The sequence below is a fragment of the Phlebotomus argentipes genome, unplaced genomic scaffold (genome assembly GCF_947086385.1).
Source record: "Phlebotomus argentipes unplaced genomic scaffold, Phlebotomus argentipes genome assembly scaffold_4, whole genome shotgun sequence".
In the NCBI taxonomy this organism is placed as follows: Eukaryota; Metazoa; Arthropoda; class Insecta; order Diptera; family Psychodidae; genus Phlebotomus; species Phlebotomus argentipes.
In genome coordinates this window covers 9,280,708-9,307,844 of record NW_026776174.1, presented here as the reverse complement: position 1 = coordinate 9,307,844, position 27,137 = coordinate 9,280,708, and the positions used below count along the sequence as shown (strand labels likewise).

Sequence of the window (27,137 nt, the reverse complement as noted above, 5' to 3'; positions counted from 1 at the left end):
CCTGGGAGGAAAAAAGGCAGCCAGGAAAAAAAGTCCTCGGATGTGGCAGGAAAAGTCACCTCTCGTGGCATCCTCTCTCGCTCTCTGTTGCGCCCGAATGATGAGAAATCATCCAAGAGAGACACGACGAGCCCAAAATGGGCGTGGATTATGTGAATATCTCAAGTAAATGCATTTTATGTTGCTATAAAACCTAATGTGTATGACTGAAATGGCGATAATGTCATAATGAAGAAGGTGAGAGCTTTAAGTGTATGCATTAAGTTTCAGTCAGGCGTCGCAGTTGGTTAGACAAGGATGCCACTTCTGCACCGCAAGAGCGAGAGATCCATCGCACGGTGCCATTTGGCGACGAGTGATAGAGCGGGATGGGTGTATGATGAGTGAGATGGCTGAATGGTGTGAAAATTTGATGCGGAAACCCTCATGGATCGGATGAGTAAGTGAAATGACTGAGTGAATTGTTTGATGGGTGCGAAGAGGAAGAAATCTGGCTACTTGTTTACAATTATAGCTATTTGTATGGCAACACTATCAACTAGAAAGAGATAAAATCAAGTGTTATATGCCCTTTTGCGCCATGAATATTGCACAGTGCAGCCGGTGAGCAGTCAGCCAATTGCCGGTGGCGTGTACCTGAGCGAGATGCGAGATGTTCTGGCATCTTGCGTACCTGGACTTGACTGAGTCCTTCCCAGTGAATTTGCCAAAATGCAGTTCCTTATTTGCCCATGCATTCAATTGAAAATATAGGCTAGCCTTCAACTCTCATCAAGCACACGCCAATGGATGGGTGCATTTTGGGTCATTCTGCTCATCAGACGCGGTGACAATTGGAGCAAATGATGCATCGCATGAGCAAATTGCCTCGCAAGTGCATCTCCATTGTGCATTGAAGTTTTCCACCAGAGTGGAAGACCCGAGGAGAGAAAGAGACAGAGTCTCGGTAGCTGAAAGCTCTCTGTACTTTTCACACACCCTCAAATTCCCTTAAAATTCCCAATTATGCACCTCAAAAGCATCCTTCCGACCACCCCAAAGCCCTCGCGGGCCCCAAATCCTGCCCTCGAGACCGGAAAAGCACCCCAAAATAGCTCCTGTGCGAGCCTAGAGCGCGTGTGTGCGAGCGAGAGGGCGCGAATTCGATTCCAACACGAAAATCAAACAGTGCTCGTTTTCGAGAGTTTGCCATAACGTCAGACAAGAGCAGATATCATATCTTGGGTGCGGGAAGGAAAAAAAAGAGCCTCAGTTGCTCGGCGTGCGCTGAAGTGAGAACGACAGAGGCCACGGCGCGGTGCTTTAAGCGAAATCGTGCAGCTTTTGTATTGTGTCATAAACGAACTACTTCTCATAACGTAAACAGCTTCGGACTAATACGATCGAAAAAGTTGTTTCGCCCCAAATCGCCTCGTTTGCAAGACAGCCCCACACTGTTGCATCGTTTCATTTTTATATTTATTGTCCCTCTCCCGGTATTTCTGCAGCTGGGAAAGCGTCTGTCCAGGATTTTCACGGAGAAATAAGCAAAGAGAGTTTTCTCATCGACATGCAGACACTCTGACGGCATTTTTCCTGTGACTTGTGATCGCGGGAGGATTTTCCGCGGTGAAGTGATTTCCGTTTGTGAGTCAGTGCTGAAAAAGAGTGGTGAACTCAGGGAGGTAAAAGGTGAGAGCAGAGACACTAAGCAAGAGGAATCCACGTGCTTCGGAGGCAATAAAAATGTTGAGGGTTGTTAAAGTCATATTGTTTTATTATGGCTAAATTTAATGGTCAGTTGAGTACAATTGCGTCTCTGGGAGTGTGCCGAGAGTCCGTGAGATTGGCAGGCAAATGAATCAACTGTGGACAATGTTTGACACAGAACTGTGAGCCTCTGGGCCATCGGGAGTTGGCATGATACAGTTGTGCACTTGAGAAGAGAGACTCCATCACTGAAGGAATCACACACTTTATGACGATATTGCAGTCATAAAATTAATTTCTTTTATTGCCATCTGAGTGACACATGAGACGCTGAAGCATTTGGAGGAATTGCGTGATCACTGGTTGAGAAAAGACAAGAAGCAGCTTGAGGGTGTGCAAGAGAATCACCCCAATCACGGAAGACGCCGCAAGTCTATTGGCGAGAGAAGAAAAATAGCACCTGCCCATTGAGAAATCATCAGTTAGCATATTGTTGATGACCCAATAAAAATTTTTTACTGGCTGTTTACACTGTGGGCAATAAAGGCAAGCAAGAGTCTTACCCACACCGATATTTACAAGCACGCCAGAGAAAATATAGTTTGCCACACAATTGCCCAAGGAGAGATATCAGACAAACTGGGAGAGAGCTTTCAGCGCCTCGTGGAAAATTGTGGACTGTGTTGAATAATCTCGAAGAAGCCACAAGAACCGTATAAACAAGTGACTGTTGTGAAAAAGACTCGAACGAAGTGAGTAAAATCTTTGTTTATCCATTAACATCTAATGTATTAACACACCGGGATGAGAACCTCAGCTCTATTCTAATTGCAAATAATTTGAATGTTGCTCATCTACTAATACCCACAATCTCTTATAAAGAAGAGTGAGACTCTATCCAATTAACTTTTCGCCGAGAAGATTGTACCCGAAAAAGCGCACGCAAGGAGGCATATTAATCCAACTAATAAATAGTATGTGCGATGTCAAAATTCCTCTTTGATAGTATGCTACCAAAGTACTCACAGTTCCAGTCACTCATAAGTTCCCAAATTTCCTCGCAAACCCCAACTGTGTCACAGACGCCCAACTCCGAAGGCAGCCCCCTCGCAAGCTCCGAAGGAAGCCCCAGCTCGCCGCCAACTAGTAAAATGTACCCCTATGTCTCTAATCATCCATCGTCGCACACAAGTTTGTCTGGCATGCCGGGATTCTCTGGCCTAGATGATAAATCGTGCAGGTAAGCGCAGCGGTCCGTGGTGGTGAGCTTTTGCCGTCGGCACTCACTGTGGTTTGCTCCTTTTTGCAGATACACTGAGAGCATGATGAACACTTATCAGTCCATGGGTGTGCCGCCGAGTGCGTCCAGCTTCGCACAATTCTACCAAGCCGCTTCCGCCGTCTCCGCCGCATCCGCCGGCGCCATTGGGGTTGGGGTGGACTCACTGGGGAACGCCTGCACACAGCCCTCGACCGGTGTTGTCTCCACCGGCGGCACAGGGCAGACCATCACCGACATTCCACGATATCCCTGGATGACGCTCACAGGTACGTGGCATCTTTCCAAACACCCATGCTAAAATAAAACCGACGATCCTCACAGAGTCCAATGGAATTCTTCACAATTCTGGCATTTCCACCCATAAATTCTATGCGTGCTCTAGCCTAGAGCTGAAACTAGACTCTGTGCCTGCGGGGCATGGCCACAAACACGGAAGCCAGTGCCTCACCCACATGTAAAGTGTTTAATGTCTTGTTAGTAATGCTGTACAGGGTGGTGGCGAAGGCTCAGAGGGAAATTATGTAAGCATTGAGAGCAATTAAAGTCGAGACTTTTGTATGGTTCAGTGGAGATTAATAATAATAATTCGGGTGGCCAAAAAGTGTCGCACTGTAGCACACATTTTTCTCGTCTGATGGCCCCATTTCTGCGTGTGGGCATGTCTCAGTATGTCTGTGAAAAAAAGTCAGTCGGTGTGTTTTCACAAAATTTGACATGAATTATCATTTGGGCACTCACTACCAACACATGGTGACAGTGTCTGGAGGAGGAAGTGACGAGAGAGAGAGAAGCATAGAAGACTTGTAGTAAATTAGTCAAATGGCTGTGGCGATACTGAGAGAAACGTCGTGTGACATTGAACTTGAGGCTCAAAATACAATTTTGGGGCGATCAGTCGATGGGGCCGCAGGGTGTGTGGAGCATAGGCAGCATGGGCCACCCTCGATTGCCGCCCTCGGGGGAGGACGGGTGACTTTGGGGCGCAAGACGAAAAAATTGCGACTTATACAAATTTTCCGTCTCATAGAGCGTCGCCATAACACTTTCGCATCGGCCATCGAGGAACCCCATTGTATGGCCTTACAAATGTCACACCACATAACATTTTCACTCTCATCTCGCCACCCTCTCCTGCAAAATGCCGTCGGTTGTGCAATTGTGGAGAGTGATGTGAAAAATATTGACTCGAACGCACCATAAAGCTCCTGCGAATCGGGGTTGGGGCGGTAAAAGCTCGCACTATACCTCGGCAAAGCCACTCGAGGGAAAAGAACTCTTTTCCGGGCACAAAAAAATTACAAATGGGCGTCATTGCGAGGAAAAATTCACCCCCTATTCCGGGGAGGAAAATTTTTTTTTTTCGGGTGGTGCAGAAGATGAGGCATAGAAAAGCTATGAAGACATAGCGAAGAAAGTTTCTCCGCTTCGGGGATGGGGCGGTTGGCGAACACGATAGAATGAGGAGACGCGAGAGGACTATATGGGCAATAGTAAAAGCAAAAATTTATTATAAAACAAACCATAACAGTAAAATAAATCTATATTGTCCCATTTAACTGGTTTTTATTAAGAAAATTACGTCTATATGCAGAGGAAAATGACTTTTTTCATAGCCCAACAGAGTCATTTTTATAAACAAACCCGCCACATACGATGCCTCTGCACGTGGTGAGAGTCACTATTTTAGCGCCCATCGACACTAAAGCGCATAGCTCAGGATGATTGTTACGATGGGTGTAGGAGAAATGGCCAAAGAAACCACCGTCAGAGTCATCAATGAAGAGACACACTTTTATGCTGTGGACTTCACATGATTTAAGGGGCGCCCATGGCACGTAAAATTGAAATGCAGCGGGGTGGAAAAAAAATGGCTAAACACACAATTTCTCATCCTTACAGCGATAATCGCCATGTTATTAGCCATTTTGACATTGTCATAAAATTGATTTAATGACAGCGAATGAGCTGCAATGGAGATGCAAAAAGGTATCAAAGATCGTGTCTAAAAAAAGAATGTTGGAAAATATTCAAATGGTTTTCATCTTATACGAAAAGCCAAAGTCATAACTTAGGCCTTCGTGGGTGATTTCTGCCCTCATTTCCATCTGTATCGCGCTCTCCTCAATCAATTGTGGATGATTTTGGGATGAAATCCATACATTTAGACACTCCATTAGCATACAAAATATCTTTCTCACTCTACCACATTGTGTGTGTTTAGACAAGCCGAAATGGCCCGTTTAGAATCTCATTCGCGCCCATCGAGTGGCTTTTCTGCTGCCACAAAACGGAAATAGATTGGAAATGCTTCTCTGTGCGCAATTCAGGGAGAGAATCTCTGGCTGCTGTTTGGCATTATTTATAAAAAGTGATATTTCACGGATTTTTTCAATCACCAATTGACGTGTGGTTAAAGTCATGTGCGAATGGCCAATGTGCCCAATTCCAGTGGCAGCCAATTGATTGCGTGTATTTGTATTTCTTGAGAGATAAATTTTGTGGAGAAATTGCCAGTTGAATAGTTCCAGGTGGGAATTCCACCAGGCGTCTCCATCTCCGATACCTGTGCAGCTTATGCATCTTGGCAATTTGTGGGTCCACAAAGCAAGGCGTATGAAAAGTGTGGCCTTAATAATTTACAGAATTTCCGAAAGCATTCCATTGAAGAAAGCACGTGAAGAGGAGCAGAAAAATCACTCGAAATATGATTGAGAAAAATACACAGAAGCCCCCACTTCTTCACATTACACTAATTTTTGTGGGGCTATAACAGTAATAAAAGTCAAATAATGGCAATAATCATCATAATTTGACATGGTGATTTTTTTCTCTCTCTTTATTCCGCTTTCTCACTCACTCAACGTGCGACTCAAGTGATTGTGAGCAAAATAGAGGCTACCACATTTTAATTAATCATCCTCATACAAAGTTATATACGCATTTTGGGAGCGTGTGTTAAGGAGAGATTTGGCCGGCGTGTGTAAAAGAGTTGGGCCTGTGTGTGAAAAAATTGTACAATAGAGGAGCATTCCGATGAAAAGTGCGTGATAATATGTTTGTTAACACACCAATTTGGTGCTCAATAGTGTCGTGACACGACACATTAAAAATGCCCCTGTCGTTTGCCTAAAGATTATTATTTCTATGCGAGTGAGAGAAAAGCCTCATTACATTGGCAATTTATCAGGCGGCAAGACTTTGGCAGTGGGTGCAATTCTCGTGAGAGATATTTCATGATGGGGATAAATTATAAAAGAGCGTTTAGCATTTGTTAATTATCATTTGAGAGTCTGTGTGGTTATTGTAAGTAAATCGTTTGAAGTTTATATTATGTTTAGTGTTCGCGCGGAGTGTGTTGGAAAAGGAGAAAAAGAGAGGAATGTGATTTTTTTTCCACTGCGCTCTGTGTGAAAAAGATCAATTTGTTTATTTTCTCAAGCATAAACTCCTCAAATTAAACATTTAACCACAACCCAGAGCAATTTAAAATAAACAGGATATTTTGCCTCCACCCCCTCACGAAACGCCCATTCTGAGGCACTGATGGGGCTCATGAGAGGTGATATTCTGGAGAAATGGATTCTGTGAGGATCTCTTCGCATTTAATTGAATTCCCCTTTATCACCTTTTGATGGTGAGAATTAACACAATTTCTTGTTTTTAGCAGAGTGGATGAACGGACCCTTCGACCGTGTCGTTTGCGCTGATTTCAATGGTAAGTTCTGGTATTTAGCATTTTTAATCATACACTCTCCCTCTTCCCGGCCTCATAAAAGCCCCACGGCTATGATGTAGTAAAAGTTGTTGATATTGGCGCACTCTGGGTGAACCCTTTCAATCAAAACGCAAATGGGAGAGCGAGAGGGCCCATAAAAGAGGGCCTTCCAGAGGCGCATCATCTCGTGACATGGGTAAAAAGTCCGCGCTGTGAAGCATCTTTTGCGGCATGTCTGATAAATTAGACACCGGAACACATAAAATAGCATATAATAGTGATTTTTATGGTATATCTGAGGCAATTGACATTTTAAGAATCTATTTTACGACTTTTTAATGTGCTTTCTTCCCCACTCCACTTCTCAAACTGATGCATCGAAGGCCCTCCCAACACTTCTCACATGTCCTCTGGAACAGCCATGAGAATCACTCTCTGTTTCTCAAAATGTTTTGATTTGCGTCTCAAATAAAACTTTCACGTCGTAAAATATGTCACCCTTTCGTGTTTAGGAGACAATTTCCATTTCTATTTTTTTTTCTCCCGAACACATCAAGTAAAAAAATACGACACCCAGGGACGAAGGATTGCCTGAATTCCGTCCGTGGCTGTAAAACTTTCAAATAGTTTTATAACCTCACGGCGATATTGTCTGAACCCTTCCTTACTTTCACCTCTTCCAGCTGCGAAACATTCTTCCTGTGGCGTTTTCCTCACCTGTAGGATTTCGCAAGTTTTTTTTTTATTTTATTTTCTCTCCCCTGAAAGAAAGTAGAGAATGCTTTGAGATAAGAGACGCATTGAATATGAACATTATATTAGCTGGGATTTCTTTACCATGTTCACTTTATATGAGACACTAAATCTCTGGAACGTTTGCTAGGCCGAATAGTGATCAATTTTGTCAATATCTTCTTAGAAAGTGTTTAAAACTCACCACGGTTTTTTTGCTGGGAAAGTCTCCAGGGAAATTTGAGGGTGGCCGAAAGAAGGGGTAAATGGAAACAATATTATCGTAAGACAGTGTTATGAACAAATCTCGCAATTTACAATTGGCAATTTATCGTGGTTTTATGCGGATAAATTTCACCCTCGCTGCAATTCACCATTTTGCAGCGAAGCAACAAGAAGGGTTGGATGGTTGAAGATGATGCAAAAAGTGCCAGAAGGGTTCCCATAGTCAAAAAGACGAGGGGTGTGCAACTGTACATCATTTTTATCCTCACGATGTGTCAAAACAGAGAGGAGGGCTTCAAGAGTGTTGGGAAATGGCCGCGAATGACGGCCTTTGTGTGTCTGTAAGAATGATTCCTCAGAGAGACATTAAATGCAACTTTATTCTTCGTTCATTCATAGGCCAATTTTTTCATCTCACTCTCAAGTGTCTCATAAATAAGTAATATAAGTGGGAAATGCGCCATGAGGCGGGCAAAGAGGCCCTTTCTGCGATTGAAGTGTTAAAAAGACCCACCAAGAAGTTTCAAGAGAAGTTTCATAATTTCATTGAGAGACTTTTATTGCGTCATTTGCCATCTAATGCAAAACTATCGATTGTTGGGCGCGAGAGCGACAATGTCGGACTGAAATAGGAGGTATTTGCATGAAATGCTCCCATAATCGTGCTCAATGGCTATTCACTCACTTTGTTACCAATTGAAAATGGCCAACAATTAACATTTTGTCCCCATAATTGCAATTACACTAAATAGCGACAGTTTCACTCGCGTAAGATAAGACGGAGAGTTATTTGCTATGAGCAATATTATTGTAAATATTCCAGCTCTGGTGCGAGAAAAAAGTGTGTTTGAGGGCAGAAATGTTGAATATTTTACACGATCTCTTGCCCATGAAATTTTCACATCACTCTCGCCATGCGTCAGTGAAAATGGGTTGCTCGGGCGATTCCTTATCGGGAATCGCACGCATGTTTCACGCCAGTGATTTCTCAATAATAAAGTGATAATTGAAGGATTAAGAGATTCATGATGCGTGTTTATTCAAAATTCTCCAGTTGATGCACTGAATTTCCTGCCAAATGAAACTGCAAAGCACTGAATATTTCCCTATACAATATTGCCAATTAAATTGAGTCATTGGCGGCAATTTATGACGGAACTGATATCATCATTCGTATGGGATTTTTCTCTTGCGGTCCAGTCGCTTTTCCCAGTTTCTTGTGAGTGAGCAAGAACAATTTTTTGCAGTACTTTATGTCTGTGGGCAAATTGTACAGAATCACCACTGAAGTGTCTCTTGAGTTAATGGCCGCAATCACATTAATTACTTTATACGCCATTGATGATTGTTGAGATAGAAAATAGCAAAGAAAATACCGCTGCAGAGGATTCACTTTTAATTGGGATCGCAAATTTTCAACAGCACAGAGGAGCGCATTTTCATGGTAAATTGGGAAATAAATCAGAACCGCATGATATTTTATCTTAAGCAGTGCGCGAGTGGGTTCGATTGTGGTAAAAGGCGGCCCATAAATTCCGCGATGCTCGTAAATATTCTTATCCTCCCTCCGCCGAGGGGAGAGATAAGAGTGTTGCCCCGAAAAAGGGGTGGCAAGAATTTCAATTAAATCGAGACATAATTTATAGTTTCGCTCCAGCCACTCGCAGTTGTCGCGCATCTTAAGACAGAGCAAGATACTGGATTTTGCATGAAGTTTTAAGTGATTTCCACTGTAAATAGAGTGATGATATCAGTGTCATATTTTGAGGTGCTCTCGTCAGTGGTGTAGTGAAAACTTTCATGAGGAGGAAATACGCATTTTGGCTTTATTCAATAAAAACTCTCTGGCAATTCGCGCGATGGCGCTACGCCACTGTCTTTAGCCACAAAGAGACTTTGTAAATGCTCCCCGCCAGGTCTCCGGAGAGTCAGATTTTTAATTTACTCCTCAAATGGAGTGTCTCTCCCTAGGCGGGGGCCACCATAAATTTCCCACAGAAAGCGTCCTTTTATTGTCTCCTTCGCCCTCAAAAATTTTACGATCTCCCCACAATTTTTCTGGCCATCCTCCGAGTTATTAACACCCAGTCCACAGTGTCCAGAGGAAATTTTGCAGATTCAGTGGATTGCTCAAGTGCGTCTCGGGGGTTTTTATTGTATTTTTCTTGGGCCCATTTCTCTTCTTGGCCCCATATCAATTTGAGATGCGTGAGTGAGATTAAATACGGCCAAGGCAAGCAATATTAATTTCTTTGATAAACACAACATTTATACCACATTTGGACCCGCCATGGCGGAACTGAAAAAGACTCCCCATTCCCTGCTCAAAGTGCGGCCCAAGGGTCGATGAGCAGAGCACAAGGAGGAAAAAAAAGTAACGACAGAGAATGTTAGTGAATTTAACGCTTTCGCTTCCCAATTGCGCTCGGGAGATAAATTCAATGTTTTCTAATGCCATTTGGAGGGCCTTCTCGGCCCCATCGGAAGACTCCGTCATTCGTATTTTATGACTTATTTACGATCTGGCCACAATTGCGATCCGCATCTCAGCCATAGAGCGATTCGATTTTCCCTCCGAAAAAGGAGCGACCACAATTCGTCCTAGACCTCCTCCTTCGCTCCATAGTCACCATCAGAGAACATTGTATTGAAAAATTCGCACTGTTGTGCACATTTTATTGGCATCACACAAATTATATTTTCTCTCTCAACCCAGCAAAACAGAATGACTCTCATTCATTTGACTTGTCTCGTAGTCACTCAAAAGAATTTATGTACTTGAAGTGATTTAAATCATAAATTTCTCTCTCTCTCTCTCTGTTTTTCAGCACTCCTTTTTCCATAGTATTTGAAAACAGCTCCTCTGTGGCTTGAGATGTGGTTGAAAAAAAACCGCTGAACTAAAACATGCAAAAGCACGTTTTTAATTATATTTTCCATCTCTGGACTAAAGTGATTTATGGCACATAATTATGTGGCATGCACCAAGGTTGAAAAGTCTTGTTTCGAAACTTTAATGGTATCTCTCACTGTCTAACAAATTGCTTGGGAGCTTTTTCCACGCCAACAGAGACGAGAATTTATTGAGATTGAAAAGCTTGTAGGTTAAATTAAGGTGATAATGTCTGTGACAGGGAGACAGAAAGGTTCTCAGAATTTTGTCGGTGAAAAATTACACGGCTCACAAGTTGCAAGTTTCGAAGGTTTCCTCTTTTTCTCTCTACAATTTTACCAACTCTGGTTGCGTGAAGGAGACAGAAAAGGTAATTCTTTCCTCATTGGCCCCCCTTTTTTTCCTCTCGCTCTCTTTGTGAAATATATACGTTTCCCTTCGACGGGGGGAGAGTGAAAGATATACGGAAAATTGTGGCACGAAGGGAAAAGCGCCCTCGAAAGCGAGAGGCCTAGACCGAACAGCCTAATAACAATATAGACGTCGAACAATCCCCACTGTCGAGCGGCAATTGCAAATTTCGTTAAGCATAACGAGTTGTTCGTCGGCGTTAAATCCCATCGCACCATCCAACCCCAAAGCAGGGCTTCTCTGTCAACTCTCATGTGAGACAGAGTGTCAAAAATATCTCCTCGAAATTGAATACTCCGGCTGGAGGAGTGTCTGAAAAGTTTCTCGGCACACTTTCAGGCATACTCGAGCTTTTGATCAAATTGGAGGGAAATTAGTGGAGAGATTTGCCCCCCTCAAATGGGGGTTGATTCTTCCTGTGGCACGAACCGAGGGGTGGGCTTGGAGTGCCGCTGCATAAAGCAGCAAGTATTGATCGTGTTTTATATCCCCCCGAAAAATTTCGCGCATGGACAATATGCGCAATTTTACAGGGTTGTATTTCGATGATGGTGAACCTCCATTTCCTCCTGGGGAAATTAAATCATGAGAACCGTGCCATCAGATTCTGAAATGTCGCTTTTTCCCATCGTCCGCCCAGACCGGCCAAAAACACCATAAATTCTCGATGGACAAGACAGCCAGAAAAAAAGAAGCACCAGAGGGACTAGAGAACCCGATATCGCGCTTCAGCAATAATTTTCAGCTTGAGCACAATGAAATGCGAGAAGCAACCCCTTTTGGGCCGGGGTGAAGTCACATTCTAATATTAAATTGTGTATACAAACCGACATTTGCGATAAACGACCCCCGGAGACCGGCATTGGTCAACAGCCGAAAATCAGGGTGATTCGGTGTCCGTTGCGGACTGAAAATGACCCTGGAATGGGGGTAATTTGGCTGGTAGCTTTGCATACATTGAAATATGAATTTCTCATCGATTTTCTCACACTCCGTCTTTGTTGTTGATTTCGAATTAAAGTTGAAAAATTGTTTTCTACTCTGTAGAAAAGAGAATATCGCGCGAAATACGTTAAATTTCAAACTTGATTCGAGAACTTTCAGCAACAAAAGCTATAGATATTTTTGTATCTATCTACAAAATTGTCATCGCAGAATATTGTTCTTTAGTTGTGTCTTTCATCGCAGAACTTCGCAGTAATGTACTATAGTAAATTGGTCTCCGTTGCTCATCTATAAAAAGAGTGCACTCAATAGTAATTTCTCGCGTCCTGCAGTGCGCAACAATTCATAATAAATTCAAGTGACACATCATCTGTGGTGGCCTTCCAATGACGATGTGCAATTTAAATCAATTCTGGCGATACCATCCTACGCAGCCCCACACCACCCTTGATCTGTCTGGGCGCACAACAAATCGCGCGAAGGATTTCTCTCCAGCACTTGGCAAGTCATAAATTGGTCTTAGCATCGTCAATATGTATACCTTTTGGCAGTAAAAAGGCACTCACTCGACATTCAATTCAATTAACTAATTTATAAAGATTCCACCCGTGCTCTCCGTGCCTGATTCTTAATGTAATTGTGTTTCGTTTCCACCCACTAATGGAATTAGTTTCACTCTTGTTCCAACTGCAGCGGAGGTCAAATTGGGAGCCCTCCCCCAACCACTGGTAATTCCGACTGACTTGTAATCTTCCTCCATCCTCAATTGGCAAAGTTGGGATTTTTTTTGTCTCTGCGCTGGCTCCTTCGCCGAGACTCGGCAGCCATTAGAAGGAATTATCCATTGCAGTGCTAAAGAGACTTTTTCCTCTATATCAAGACTTTGAGGGCTGGAAAAGTCGCCCATTGTCTGAGAAAATTGATCTGTGTGGGTGGGAAAAATGGTGGAAGATGGTGTGAAATGGTGAATTAGTATTCAATGATGCACTCCAGTAAGACGTTGACATTGATAATAATCGAAACAATTCCCTCAGTTCTCTCCCTATCGCACGCACAGCACAATGAGATGATATTTATCACAATTTTATGGCTTTTCCCATCTTTTTCCGCATCTCTCTGGTCTCGACCGACCTTTTGGCATGTTGCAAAATCCCACCCACCAGGCGTCCCCATCGAGCATATGCACCATTGCTTTGCTTTTCCATCGCATAAATAAACACCCAGCGACCACCTAACGTCCCGACTTTGATTGATTTGCAAGTGATTTATCGCAAATATAGGGAAAATGCTTACAAATCACCACATTAATATTCATGGGAGGAGAAGCTCCATGCCCTCTGTGGCATGCCTCTCGCGTGGAATATTCTCGAGAAGAACACAAGATAGAATGAGAGAGATAGAATAAAAAATCCATACAAATTTTCAATTTATATGCTTGCAGAGACTGAAAAAAGAGAACTTTCAGCCATATAAATTCTCAGTAGAGTTCTTCGTCTGTTTTTCCCTCCAATTCCGATGGCAATAAATAAATGTCTCATACATTATGAGTTGTCTCATGCCTTTTGTTCGGTCTCTAGAGTCAAACAAATCTTTCTCTCGTCCGGAGCAGCGCTTCTCCAATGGAAATTGGGTGTCGGCATTTTTAATTTCTATCCACCAACAGCCTCCAAATGTAAATCTCACGTCCACCAGAGTATTTATTTGTTGATGTTGAATATCAAAATAATTTTTCTATTTCACTTTACCGAAAATGCCATGTGAGGAAAGGGTGGAAGAAGATTGTTTCTATCTTTCGGGCTATGATGAATTTGATTTGACGGAAAAATCCACAGACTGTGTATACAAAGTATTTGAGGAGAGAGAGAGAAAATGATGAATAAATGATGTTTAATTGATCCATTATTTATGTTTACGTACTGGTTGATTTATCACCATGTTCGATGAAGAGGAAATAAGCTCAGCGGCAAAACTCTTCGATAAATCATTGCTCATCTCCCGCACCTCACGCGAAGATTTACATTCAGTCCAGAACAAGCGGGCGTTTGCAGCGTTTTCCATTTGAGGTTGCGAAACCCATGGAAAACTGCAACAACTTCCAACCAGTTTCCACGCCATCGAATGAGGCCACAGACGGGTGCATGTTCTCAAATCTCTTGGTGGCACTTTTTCTCCTTGGCTGAATTTCTGCACAATTTATTGCGGCGATTTCTTTCTGCTGCAGATTGGCATTAGTCACTGTCGATTTGCATCTCAAAATATGCACGAGAGCCGAATTATTTTGCACTCTCTGTGTGACACAATTTTTTGCTTCTCCACAAGACAGAGAGAAAGATAAAATCATGCCGTTTAACCTGTTTCTTTGGCGGATTGCTCGCCAGAGATAAATTCAGCGAAAAAAGCCACCATCAAAATGGTCAATTTTGTCTGGCTTGCCTTTTCTTTGAAGTCACTCACTGTCGTCCCAGCGTTATGGCGTGATTTCGCTCTACACACTATTCCATCTTGTGTGGGATGACCCGATCGAGATGAGTGGCTTCAAAGGAACTGCTAAAGTGAGGCAGTTGTAGCTGGATTAGTAGATTTAATGGCGATTGTCATCAAACGGGCGATAGTAAGTCTTGTATCAATTATATCAAGAGTTATGGAGGAGATAAAATAAGACAATCCCGACACATTTTGACTCTGAAAATAACTCCGAAATTGTTTATGAAAAAATAATTGTGACTTCAACCCTTTTTCGCCAAGTTCACTTCGTCCATTCGCCAAATTTCGTGTGTGACGCACTTTTTCTACAATTCACCCCCAGGCAGGGAGGGTGGAAATTATAAGAGGATAAAATATTATTTTACCTCCCCCATTTAAATTAAAATCAAATTAGACCAATAAGGGGGTTGAAATAACGACAAAATGTTGACGATTTGCATACAAATTTGGGGTCGTAAACAGCACGCGGTGGTTGTCAAATGTGTCTCTCCTTCTCGCCCGCGGCCCACCCCCAGCCGGAGAGGGCGCTCTGTCTCCTGGCATCGGAAAAGCGGGGCCTAATCTAAATATTTGAATAATTTTTCGCCGAGGAGTCTCTCGAACGCGAAGGGTGGCACCATCGCCCTGACGACAACAGATACCCAGGGACCCATGAGGCGTGAGGAGAAATTTATAAGGAATAAAAAATATTTGAGATGGCTGCCAAAGGAGAATTCCGCTTGTATCTTTTGCTGAATCTCCAATATTTGCCTCATTTTTCAAATCATGCCACTGTCGAACAGATACACTCGAAATGTGCTTCGCATATTGATAGATCCTCTGCGCCCTGGAGTCTCTTCATCCCTATTCCTTCCTGCACTTTTGCCACCCACACCCCTCGAGCAAGGGTGGGTGTGGGTGGCAGAAAAAAGCACACAGAGTTCAGTGTTATTACACATATTATGATATTTTTGTACTCCTCCAGCGGGGGTATGGCAAATAAATACTCTCTCCTGCTCACCGGTTGGGCGGATGGCAAAAACACAACCCCTTAATTATGTATTCTGAAAGGGTAACATTTTGCGAACGCCGACTGAATTTATAAAGCTTGATTAACAACGGACTAAAATATTGTTATTAGTCTCAGGCGCAATTCTCGTCTGCCAAAGCTCCACTTGCCACCCTTTTTGTGCTTCCCAAATTCACCAGGGGGTGCCCTCCCTCCTCCCTCTTCATCCATATCTTCTTGGCTGGATGCCCCCCAATGACGTGGTCAAATGCTTTAATTTTTCGCAAAATCTGGCAATATGAAGAAGTAGGAAATATTGTCATATTTCTTAATTCTCTTAAAATATACCATCATATATACCTTCCTCCACTTGTGCACTCGTAAAAGGCAAATGAAATGGCTTACAGCGAGATATTTATAATTTATTATCAAACTATAAGTGTTCAATATCTCTTTTATGATGAGTGCTTTTATATAGTTCAATATTTATTGGCTGTGTTGGAGGGAATTCGTGGGCGCGAAATGACTTATTTCTGCAACTATAAAATTGCGAATTAATAAAAATATTATCCCTAATTTATTGGCTGTATAATAAAATTTTAATTGAAAAACAAAGTTCGCGAGAGTCAGCACAATAACTTTTCAGCTTTAAAACTCCTTTTAAAGCATCACTCAAGTTCCATTGAACCCCGGAAAGTGTTATCTGAGTCCCGGAGGGTGTGCAAAAGGGGTGGCTGAGTGTCATTGCTGGGGGTGGCAAAATTACAATCATTAATCAGTGGATTTAGCATGTTGACACACGCTTAAGCCTCCGCTATTAGTGTTAGATTCCCAATTCGGGCATCTTATCGACCCTCTTAGATCGAATCTCCACACCCTCGGACTTTTTTCGGCAAATATCCGACCCTCAACGAAGACAACTTTGGAAGTCGCTGAAGCGCTAAATTATGCAGAAAACAAATAATTTTCCATCAATTTGTTGAGGCAATAGAAACGTGATATTTAAATGGTAATTCGACTATTGTTTCCCACTCAATATAGCTTCCAATATTCCGTCCCAATAACTCTTCCTCCACCTTCATTGAATGATTATTTACAATTTAACCCATTTGCTTGGCAATTTCCACTCTGGTTTCACTCCTTCTTCAGCTACTGAGATGCTTTTCTGGCAACTTGTAATGATGTTTGTTGAAATTGCTGGCTGCCAGTAACAATGTTCTCACATTTCCCGGGCAAGAAAATGAGGTGATATCTTCTGGTGAATAGAGAGTGTCCTCAATTCTCGACAAGGTGTGCTTCTCCCGTGAGAATTTTACCCAAGTTAATTGTGATGCAAAAGTGGTGGGGAAATTTTCATTTTCCACCCACCCGCAAAATGATATTTGCATGCCAAATATGAACTGCACACAGTGTCTCAGGAGGATTTTCGGTGGCGAAAAGCACCTCTGCAACTTGCAAAATCCACTCGTGAGCATTTCATTGGAATGCACATGAAAATTTCCTGCACACTTTGCACCCCATTCCACATCCCTTGAAATTGAATCACTGCTGAGAGAGGGTGTGTCCCTTTAAATTCCCCACCACGATTCTCAATGGACGTCGAGGCTGTTTTTCCAGCAGAATTCATCCCCAAAATCACCCCCGGACTGTGGGCGCAATTTCCAGTGGGGCGAACTTCACATCAGAGGACGGGGGCGGAATTTACGAGGAGTCTAATAAAGAAATAATTGAAGAAAAGGAAACAAAAGGCAATAACATGTGCAATACAAAATGGTATATTGGTTGAATGGGCAAATGTGTTATTGTAAGTGATATTGTAATTCAAAGGCGTCTCAATATTGGATGCCACAGAGTCCCTCAAACGCTGCTGGGGTGGGTTTTCTTTTATTAATAACTCCCACACAGTTGCGCCACCCTCCCAAGCCAAAAATGTCTTCATGCCCGGAGACGCCATCATTATCACCCTTCTGCGAGATAAATTTCCTCATCCCGCCCGGGGTGTCCCCTCGGCCCACTTAATTGCCCGGATTACGGCACAGCGTGCATGGCAAAAAGTGGCGTAATTTATTGGATTAATTTCGATGTTTTCAAATTGTAATTCCTCCGCACCACTGGGCGTGCCCTCGTCTTTTTTCCACACCGTGAATCCGATTCACTCTCGCGTATCTCTCGTGAAAATTGCATGGAAGGAAAGAGTCGATTTTTCGCTGCAGTGGAGCGCTAAAATCGGCAAATGGGGTGGGAATGAGTCATTATGCCGAGGGGTGAATGGGGTGTTTAATTGGAAACACCTCTTGAGACTTTCGCAGGGGGAAAATTCACTGCCTTGTGCGACTTTGATCTAAACGATCTTTAAACTTGCTAATGACTGTTGAGATTTAAGTTCGAATTTTTCTATTCCAAACCACAAATATTACGCAATTTAGCTAAAAATAGAATTTAAACTAAATTATTAAGTTTTTAATCTATTTTGTAAAAAAATGACTTTCAACTTATGTAGCTGATCAAGAGGCTTCCAAAATTCAAATGTAAATTGCTAAAGTCATTGCCAGTACCTTTCAGCGGATAACAACCCCTGAAAATCCGTCAATGAGCCTTCCGTGACTGACGTTCATAAATTCAGAGCGCTCGAGAACAACCATTGAGTTTTGTATGAAAGCGATCGAGTCCAAACGTCACAACATTAATTCACGATTTATTTCAATCATAATCTTAATGAAAATTCACGCATCGCCAGACCAAAAGTCTTCCCTCTCCTTCTCTGTCTGCCGTCCAATTTCGTCGGCGCTCAATTCATGAATATTATTTCGGACTCGTCGTGCGATCGTTTGGCGCAAAAAAAAGTGGCTTTGATGGTTGGAGGTTTATATAAAATGCCCGTGGCGAGTGTGTGGATTAAAAAGAATATCCTCTCTGCCTCGTGTATTTGGCATAATAATTTTCACCGAGAGACGAAATTCATCTGAATGATGTTTATATTTGATTTTTGAATTGTTTTTATGATTTTTATAGGCTCTATAGTGTAACATTATCATGATTTTTATTGCATATTTACGTTTATTTTTATGTTTATTGTCGACTCTTGTATTAGTCTATAAGCCATTTAGTGTGGCGTAATGTTTTCATTGATGAACGCAAACATTTTTTCTCACTCTCTCACCTTTGCCTCTCTTCCATCCACAAAATGCGTCTATCTCTTGTCTCTCTTGCCTCAATTAACGGCCCCTCTTCGTGGTGCTCCTTTGGGGCCACGCCGGGGCCCGTTTGACAGCTCCTCCATGGGATTTATGAGGCTGCCTCGGCGACCCATCGGCAGTTTGTCTTGGGAATTTGCAAGCGCTGTGCCATAGGAGGGGCCATCCGTGGAATTGATGATGGCTGAAGAAGAGCTCCTTGCAGCCCATAAATTTCACCAGGAGAGTCCCGAACCGACGGCACAGAATGGTTGCTTAGCAACTGATAGCGCCATATTTGAAAGTCAATGCTGCTGAACTCTACAGACGTGTCGGATGGTGTTGGCCACGAGTTGACATGGGATTCCATCGATCCGCGACACTCTGTCAATTCACCTCCCGAAAATGCTTCGCCCGGCATTCCGCCACGTGAGACTTCGAAGCGTGGGTGAAGTTTCTCGAGATAAGCAAATTTGCAACGGGGAAAAAACGTCGGAAAGAAGTCTCTAGAGACACCTCTAGTGCAAATAAAAAAGCTGATCCTATAAATTACACATTCAAGCATCGCCACGGTGCGTGGCAATAAAAATGCTTGTATAAAAAATTAATTTGCTGAAGGTCAAGTGCCATAAACAATTGCTAACTCCACTAAATGGTCATCCGAATTCCATGTCACTCCTCCTCTTTGATATCTTCCTCATTTCCCATAATAAAAACACCCATTTGTAGTCAATAAAAGCTTAAAGTCGTAAAGAGCCATTAAACTCCTCATTAAACAGACAAAGTAGTTGAATGAGAAATTAATCCATTGGTTTCTCTGGCACACATGAAAAGTGTACTTGCACTCCCCCTGAGTGTGGGAAATAAATCAGTATTTTTCTCTCGTTCAAAATTCAATACAAGACATGTCCATTGAGGAATTATCTCGCGCGTGAAGAATTTTAATCCTTCGGCATCGCGGAGAATTCTTTCACGATTACACACCTCAAAATCTGTCCGATTGTCTGGCAATCGGGGAAGTGTTGAACACAGGAAAATTTCTCACCTCTCCCGAGCATGTTTCCTGATAAGACAACTCATAAAGAAGTGCCTAATCAGGTGTTGTAGCGACATCATTGCCTTTCCTGTTGGCGAGTACTTGGGGAAATTGTGGGCACTCGAGTGGACAACGGCGCGCCTTTGAAGCCACAAAGAGTGAAGTTTGTTGGAGAAACGTGTCTCGAGGCGCTTTCAAAATGAGCAATTACTGATTTATTGATTGTTGCAAGTTGCTTGCTTGCCTCTAATTAACACCACGCGAGATGTTGAAGAAATCCGAGACTATTTGGGAGTTTTTCGGTGTTGAATAATAATACTCTCCCTCTTTCGACGTTGTGTAAACATTCTTGAGATCGAATTTAAGAAAGAACTAAATGCATGAGAAGTTTAGTGGGTTTATTGGTCTTCTTGTGGGGTGAAAAGAAGTCAGTGTGGAAAATTTATGGGGGAAAAATTAATTGAATTAAGTCTTATCGGAAGATTTTCAATTAATTAATTTTTAATTGAATTCTCTTGTTGGCGAGAATCTCTCGGTATTTCCGCCCACACACACATTCCAAAAACCCCTTCCCACCAATATTCAAGAAGGAAACTTTCTCTGGCGATCCAAAAGGGTTTTTAGTGCCTGGAGAAGAGGGAGAGAAAGTTGCCGTGAAATATATTTTTTGCCCTCTCGGATTTACCCTTTCTTGCGTAACTGCAAAGTTGAATTTCTTCACGCAGTTTGTCAGCTCTTTTTATTCCTTCACTGGAAGTGAGTGTCCTTTCCTTTATTTATTTATTGCAAAGAGAGACATTGATTTTTTTGCGTTCCTTTCTCGCTTTCACCCTTTCACGAGGCGCACACGGGAAGTGGGACTTTCTCTAATTCTTGGGCTGGCGAGGCTGGCGATGTTGGGAGACGAGAGTCAGGGACAACAGCTGAAGGGAAGGTTGCAGATACTCAATCGACTTCCATAAATTTTATTGCAGGCCCAAATGGTTGTCCACGGCGAAGAGGACGTCAGACCTACACGAGATTCCAGACACTGGAGTTGGAGAAGGAATTCCACTTCAATCACTACTTGACGAGGAGGCGACGAATAGAGATCGCCCACGCCCTCTGCCTCACGGAGCGACAGATCAAGATCTGGTTCCAGAATCGTCGGATGAAGCTGAAGAAGGAGCTGAGGGCCGTGAAGGAGATTAATGAGCAGGTATAGGGTGATGAAGCATTCGCTCGCACACAGGCATGAGCAAACCGTGTTCTCTCTTTCCGTGCTAAAGGCCCGACGAGACCGCGAGGAGCAGGACAAGATGAAGCTCAAGGAGTCCCTGTCAACCGCCCAGCACAACAACAAACCACCCCAAGAGCACCCAATAGTGACGTCACAAAATTCAGGTAGTGGCGGCGGACACCATTTACACCACCACCCGTCAGTTCAGAATGATCTCAAAATGGGCCTGAGCATGGGCGTGGGGGTGGGTGGCAATCTGGGCATGATGGGTGGCCTGGACAAGAGCAACCAAGACCTCCTCAAGGCAGTCAGTAAAGTCAATGCATAAGTTTGCCATGATTTTCCACGACAATTCCCCATTCTCATCGCGTATTTATTTGCCTCCCCCTCCGATATATCACATGTATCACTAAATTGCCATCATGTTTTCAGTTTTCAAGTGGAACTGTTGATCAAGTTTCCAGGTAAGATCCACCATTCATTTCTAAGATCGCGCTCGCGATGCCATGCAGTTATAATTTAAGCAAGTTTAGTGAGAACAAAAACACTAATACGTAAGTAGAGAGTTTACATGGTGAAATGAATATTAGCAAAAGTCACTGTGGATGCGAACTGCAATAACATACAGCATTAGACTCTTCTCGAAGAGCGTAAAATATGCGAAAACAGTCAGAGATTGCGTCATCTTGACTCGCAATCTCTCAGGACAATTCAATGGGAGGATTTAGGAGGAGAGAAAACACATATACGTACTAGAAGTTAAGTGAGAAACCAACACACAAAATACTTGTAATGCATTGAAGAAGATGAAGAGAAAAAAACGTACTGAAGCTGGTCGGGCGACAGCCACATATAAGCATATTGAAGGAAAAATTGTAGCAATTAATGTAGCTGATAGAGGAGACAACAGATAGTTCAAAGAGAGAAAATCGATAAGAGGGAAAATTCCTCGATGGAAAGAATGCCATTCTCTAAAATTTCTTGTGCAATGTCAGTGTTGATTTTCTGTTGAAATTGAATTCTTGTGTTAAGCAAATAAAATGTAACTGTGAGTCTCGGATATTTTCTTCCCTCTTAGCCATATACAAAAAAAATTCACGACAAAATATGTGATCTTATAATTCTTTGCTTTACCTGTTCTCCAATTCGTTGATGTGTTCTTCCTTTTGACTTCTTCAAATCTCCGAAAAAGAAAAAATTTGCGTCTTCATGTCGCGAAGGCACACAACAGTATATATTGAATTTATAAGTTTTTTTTCCCCTCCATCGCCAAGAAAAGGAGAATTTGTGATGCTACTTTTGCACTCCGAGAGAGGTAATTATTTTCAATTGCGGAAGGTGAAACTGTGGGAGGTGTCTCTCCTATAATTGAATCTCTTATGGCAATTCCCTTCTGCAGCGCCTCTCGAGCCGATGAAAGAGTGACTAAGAAATCGCCATGCCTGATGAGACAGTGAGTTTAATTTCATTGGAGAATAAACTTCTCTTATATTTATACTAGGCATTTTAACGTGTGTCGGCGTGTCTGTGTTGTATCAAAAGGTGACGACGTGTGAGCGTGAATGTAATTTAAAGAGAAGATACTCTTTCTGTGCATGGAATGTAGCGCCCCAACCCCCAAAATTCCCCCCCATGAATGCCTCGAAGTGTGAATGGCAATTTTATCTAACTGTCTGTGGTATAATTAGGTGTAACAAGTGCGAATGATTTTTAATTGAAGACAAAACAACTACAATTATTAACTGTTTAATTGCATAAGATAATGTGTGTAGTTAATTGTGCCAAATGTAATTAAAAAAGAAAATCTTCTGAAGACAAAATCAACACATCCACGCGTCAGGCTTGACTTTGCCTTGACGGAATTTCTCTTTGAACCTATAAAGAAATATAAGAATCACGGGAGATTCACTTAGGAAGAGTGGCAAAATAATTGACAAAGAAAAAAATTCTATTCGTCCAGAGACATTGAGAAAAAAAGTGAAAATAAGAAATTGTAAAAATGATGTGACATAAAATTAAAAGAAAATCCAGAGAAATATTGATACAATTTAATCATATAAGGTGAGATAAAAAAAAAGCTTAAAGACGGTTTTTTGGCAACATGAGATAATAACTAACTAGAGCCTCTAAATAACCATGAATGAAATTGATAAAATTTTCATATCCGTTAAAATATATTTTCCCTCACAATACGTAAAGAAGAGAATTCTTTTGAAATTCTTATTGACAATCTCGATTTTTTGGGAGTTGTGCTGTAGTTGAGAATCTTCATCATTTTGTCAGACAAGCAAATATTGCTGATTCAGTGAAATCCCACGTAGTGATTGATATAACATTTTAAATACGTAATTTTGTCCAGGGTAGATTTTAATATTCAACAAGAGAGATGGAATAACTAAAAAAACATAGAGCAGAGAAAATAGTTAGAAAACACATTTTGCTCGATAGAAAAATTACATAATAATAATAATAGACTTTTTGAGAAACAGATTTTGCTCCTCACTGTATATTTTTGCTTTCTCCCGCTTAAAGTATCATTGGCGCGAATTTATCTGACGGAAGCTGCTAAGAATCGAATTTAATATAAAAGTTTTGCAGTAATTTCCTCCATCTGTTGCGTACTTATTAGAAGAGAAATCCTCTTTTTCTTACAAATTAAAGAGTGAGAATTCCATGTTCTTTTCCTTGTTCATTGCTAATAAAAAGTGAGAATTATTTCCACAAAGGTATCTCCAAACTGCCGTGTTAATTCATTGTATTTCATCCATTTTCATCTCGTATTTTAATTGCCATAGCGAGAACATTCTCGATATAGAATGAAATGAAAGGAACCATAACGTCAGAGTGAAACACAATTGCATCTTACTCATAATTATTATTGTAATAGTAATTGAATATATTTAAAGGTTTAATTAAAATAAACGCTTTGCTTATTCCTAACAAGATAATAATTAATAACTTAAGTGTATAAAAATGAGCTATTTCTTGCCACAATAGGAATTAAAGGGAGGAAAGAGAGGAAAAAACGTAAACAAGTATAAATGATATAGAAAGAAAACTTCAACACATCTAAACTATCCATAAAAGATGATAATATTCATTAGAAGAGCAACATGTTTACAATACACTAAATATACGTAAAGAAATATTATTAAAAAAAATAGAAATATTTACTAAATAAATATGCATATTGTGTAAATATGTATATTTTTTTTCACCAGTTTCACTCATTTGAGTCATTTATTTCCAACTGCGCTGTTGCGGACATCCAAACAAGAGAGACATAAAAGCATCAAATTTAGCCCAGAAAAAGTTTGTCATTTCAAATTTTCTTTTTTTGAAAATTTTTATCTGTGATAAGATTATGTTAATAATTTCTTCTCCAATCGATTGTCGTTTTTGTAACCTTTTTTTGACTATTTATCTTACTTTCCGAAAGGTCTTTTAGTGTTTTTTTTCAGAAAGATTTTTATGTTGACCTTTTGTTTGATTTTTCTTTAATGTTTTTCTAATTGACTTTATTATTATATTCTTATAATTCGTTATTTATTTTTCGTCAATTAAAAAGAATGCAGAAAAACAAATTTACCGATTTAAGTGGAATTATTTCTTAATAAAATGTGAAACTCTCTGTATCCGAATTAATATTTGTATTTAAAGAGAGAGAGAGAGAGAGAGATAGAGAGGAAGAGAGGGAGAAAGAGAGAGGTTGAAGAGAAAAAAGCTGAAACCTTCAGTAAATATATATTGAGAAAGATATATGAATTAAATGGAATGATATACATTATAAATGTAATTGACATAATTTTACTTTGACACCAACAATTTTTATATCCCAAGTATAAAATATCGATAAATTTGAGGTGGGGAAAAAGAAATTGTGGCTCAAAATGTCACGCAGAATTTATCGATTAAAGAAATATCTCGCCCATAATTTAGTGGTATAAAAAAAAACAGTGAAAAGGAAGGCAGAAGAGAAAATGCAGAGAAAAGCCCACAGATTAATATAATTATAAAAAAAAAGATATTCTTAAAAAGTGAGAGAAAAGTAAACTAAAAGTACTCTTATAGTGTAATAAAAGGATTTAGAAAGTATGAGGTAAGGCTTAACAATTATGTAACAACCTGTATAATATACAGAGACGAAATACAAATAAAAATAACAATTTCGAGAGCTTTTCTTCTCACTCAACGTCCATCCTTGTCCTCCTCCGCCCCAGAACCACCAACGCAGAGGTATATCGAATGATTTCGCATTATAGAATGTTGTACAATGGAAACTTTTTGTCCACTGTTTGTGTGTTTATTTTTTCAGCAACATTTTAACTATATTGTGTGCTTCACTAACCATCTGTTTGCTTGGCATTCTGTGATCAAATATCATAGTTGAATCAAGGCGCTTAGAGAAAACACGTGATATTTGTTTAAACAATTTCAATCTCTACGTTCACATTGAAAAGACAATTTTACATTCACTGCTTGGGCGTGTTTTGTATCTTGGGGGAACGAAACTTGGCACTTGGACTGTTGTGCTGAGAGAGAGAGAGAGAATGAAAGAAACTTGAGAAAAATATCTCAAGTGTGTGCAAAAAGGAAGAAATTGATACCCTATATAAAAGTTTAATTTACTCATTCATTGGCCGTTTTTTCTGCTCATTTGCCAACAGCCAAAACGGAAGAAATGACTCTCTTTTACATCTTTTTCTCGCGCGAGCACTCACTGATTTTCAATGGTTCATTACCAGCAATATTTATACTTTTCAATAAGTCCATTAAATGGTCCATTTGGCTCTCTCTGAGCCACTCTGAGCCTCCTTCTGCAAGTGTGTTAAAACCGTCAAGTTTATGGTAATTGCAGAAATATGCTCCTCTCGAGCAGATAACTCCGTATTTTGTTATCTTAATTAAATCGTAAAAATCGCCAGAGAATTTTCCATCTGTTGCTGCCTTCTTTTCCCCGATCTCATTCCTCTTCCTCTCTTCTCCGGCGTTGTCCCACTGGTGGGGATTCGGCCGGGAATTGTTCCTGCGGAGAGAAGAAGAATTGATGGGATTCTGCTGAATAAGAAATTACTTGCGAGATTTGCCTTAGACAAAAGTTTACGGCTTGCGAGGTGCGAGGGTATCAAAAGCAGGAGCGAAGAGAAGTTTGCAGAAAATTTATGGATTCCTGAGATCCTCCGAAGGGTGGCGAGAAGCCCTCCCGTGATTTGCTATGCGCCCTCGGATCGATTTCGAGGGTGTTGCCGGAATGCGAGATGCTCTCCACTGCCAAACTTTTGCGTGGCTGTTCATCTTCTGCTCCTGACGCTCCACCGCACGGAGGAATAAATTAAATGATTTAGTATGAGCACGGGAATACGATAAACATTGTGTATTTATACTTTGGATGCTCAGTGAATTATTGACACCCTCGAAAGTATCACGGAATTCTCACCACCCTCACCAAATCACTTGACTTTCGGTGCTCCTCCGTGACATTTTTCCTATTTACCAATTGACGTGACAAAGTATGATTTACGGCGTCATTTTCACTTACAAGGAGGTTTTTGCTATTTCTCCCTCAACCCGATGATAGAGTTGAACATTCGCCAAACTGCACGAACAATTTTTCCCACACTTCCACCAATCTTCAATCTATGTGAATTTGTTGGAGTTCTCGCAACTCGACTCCACGTCAAATTTGTCCTCTTTAGTTCCCCGTGGTTTTTTGCCCATTTTCATGATATTTACGGCTTCATGTTGCCGAAGACAACCCCAAAACATTTTCTTCCTCCCACATAGAGACGCATTTTTTGCACGCTGTGAAAGCTCTCTGGAAATTCTTCATTTCGCCATGAGCATATGGAAAAATAGATAAAAGCCTGGCGAGGCAAGAGAGCCACTGACTGGATGGAGATTAAGTGTGGATTTTGCAAAGGGGGCTCACAGCATAACCGTTGCAAAAAAGTCGACAAAACAGGAGAGAAACGATCAATAATCTCGTCTAGACTCTATTTTGTGGACTCTAATGACAATTTTGGTGGTTTTTTGTGTGCCCCTCCACGCATTATTGTTGTTTATGGGTGAAATATAGAGATTTTGTGTCTTTTCTCAAACTCCATTACAAATTCCATTCATTTTTATTTAAATGAATGGGTGAGTATTTTGCATTTTCCACGCAAGGCGTGCGTCTCGGGTGTGAAGGAAGATGCTGACTAGATGGGGAGGAAGGAAGGCGAAGCCAGGGAGCTAAAGAAGAGAGAACAATGCCATAAACATCCATAATGCACGTATAAATCTAATGGTGGGAGAATAAAGAAAGGGCATGTGTTTGCTCAAGTTAGATTAAAAAACATCCCCATA

General features: G+C 41.2%; 1 protein-coding gene and 1 long non-coding RNA gene across 4 annotated transcripts in view; both read left to right on the top strand.

Moving 5' to 3' along the window:
- Positions 1-27,137, top strand: part of LOC132258729 (uncharacterized) — an 81,433-nt gene that overhangs the window by 42,663 nt on the left and 11,633 nt on the right. The window lies entirely within an intron of this gene.
- LOC132258939 (homeobox protein abdominal-A-like) lies at positions 1,234-24,784 on the top strand. 3 transcript variants are annotated; one of them, XR_009468290.1, is made up of 8 exons: positions 1,234-2,441; positions 2,772-2,929; positions 2,999-3,237; positions 6,636-6,686; positions 20,548-20,771; positions 20,842-20,956; positions 21,225-22,107; positions 22,192-24,784. XR_009468290.1 is itself a non-coding variant. In XM_059756500.1 (7 exons), the coding sequence occupies exons 2-7, from the start codon at positions 2,841-2,843 to the stop codon at positions 21,242-21,244; spliced, it is 735 nt and encodes a 244-aa protein (XP_059612483.1). In that variant the 5' UTR covers positions 1,234-2,441; positions 2,772-2,840; the 3' UTR covers positions 21,245-24,784. The 3 variants fall into 3 exon arrangements, 2 of the variants coding, with proteins under 2 accessions (XP_059612483.1, XP_059612482.1); XM_059756500.1 differs by having other exon boundaries at positions 6,639-6,686; positions 21,225-24,784; XM_059756499.1 differs by having other exon boundaries at positions 21,225-24,784.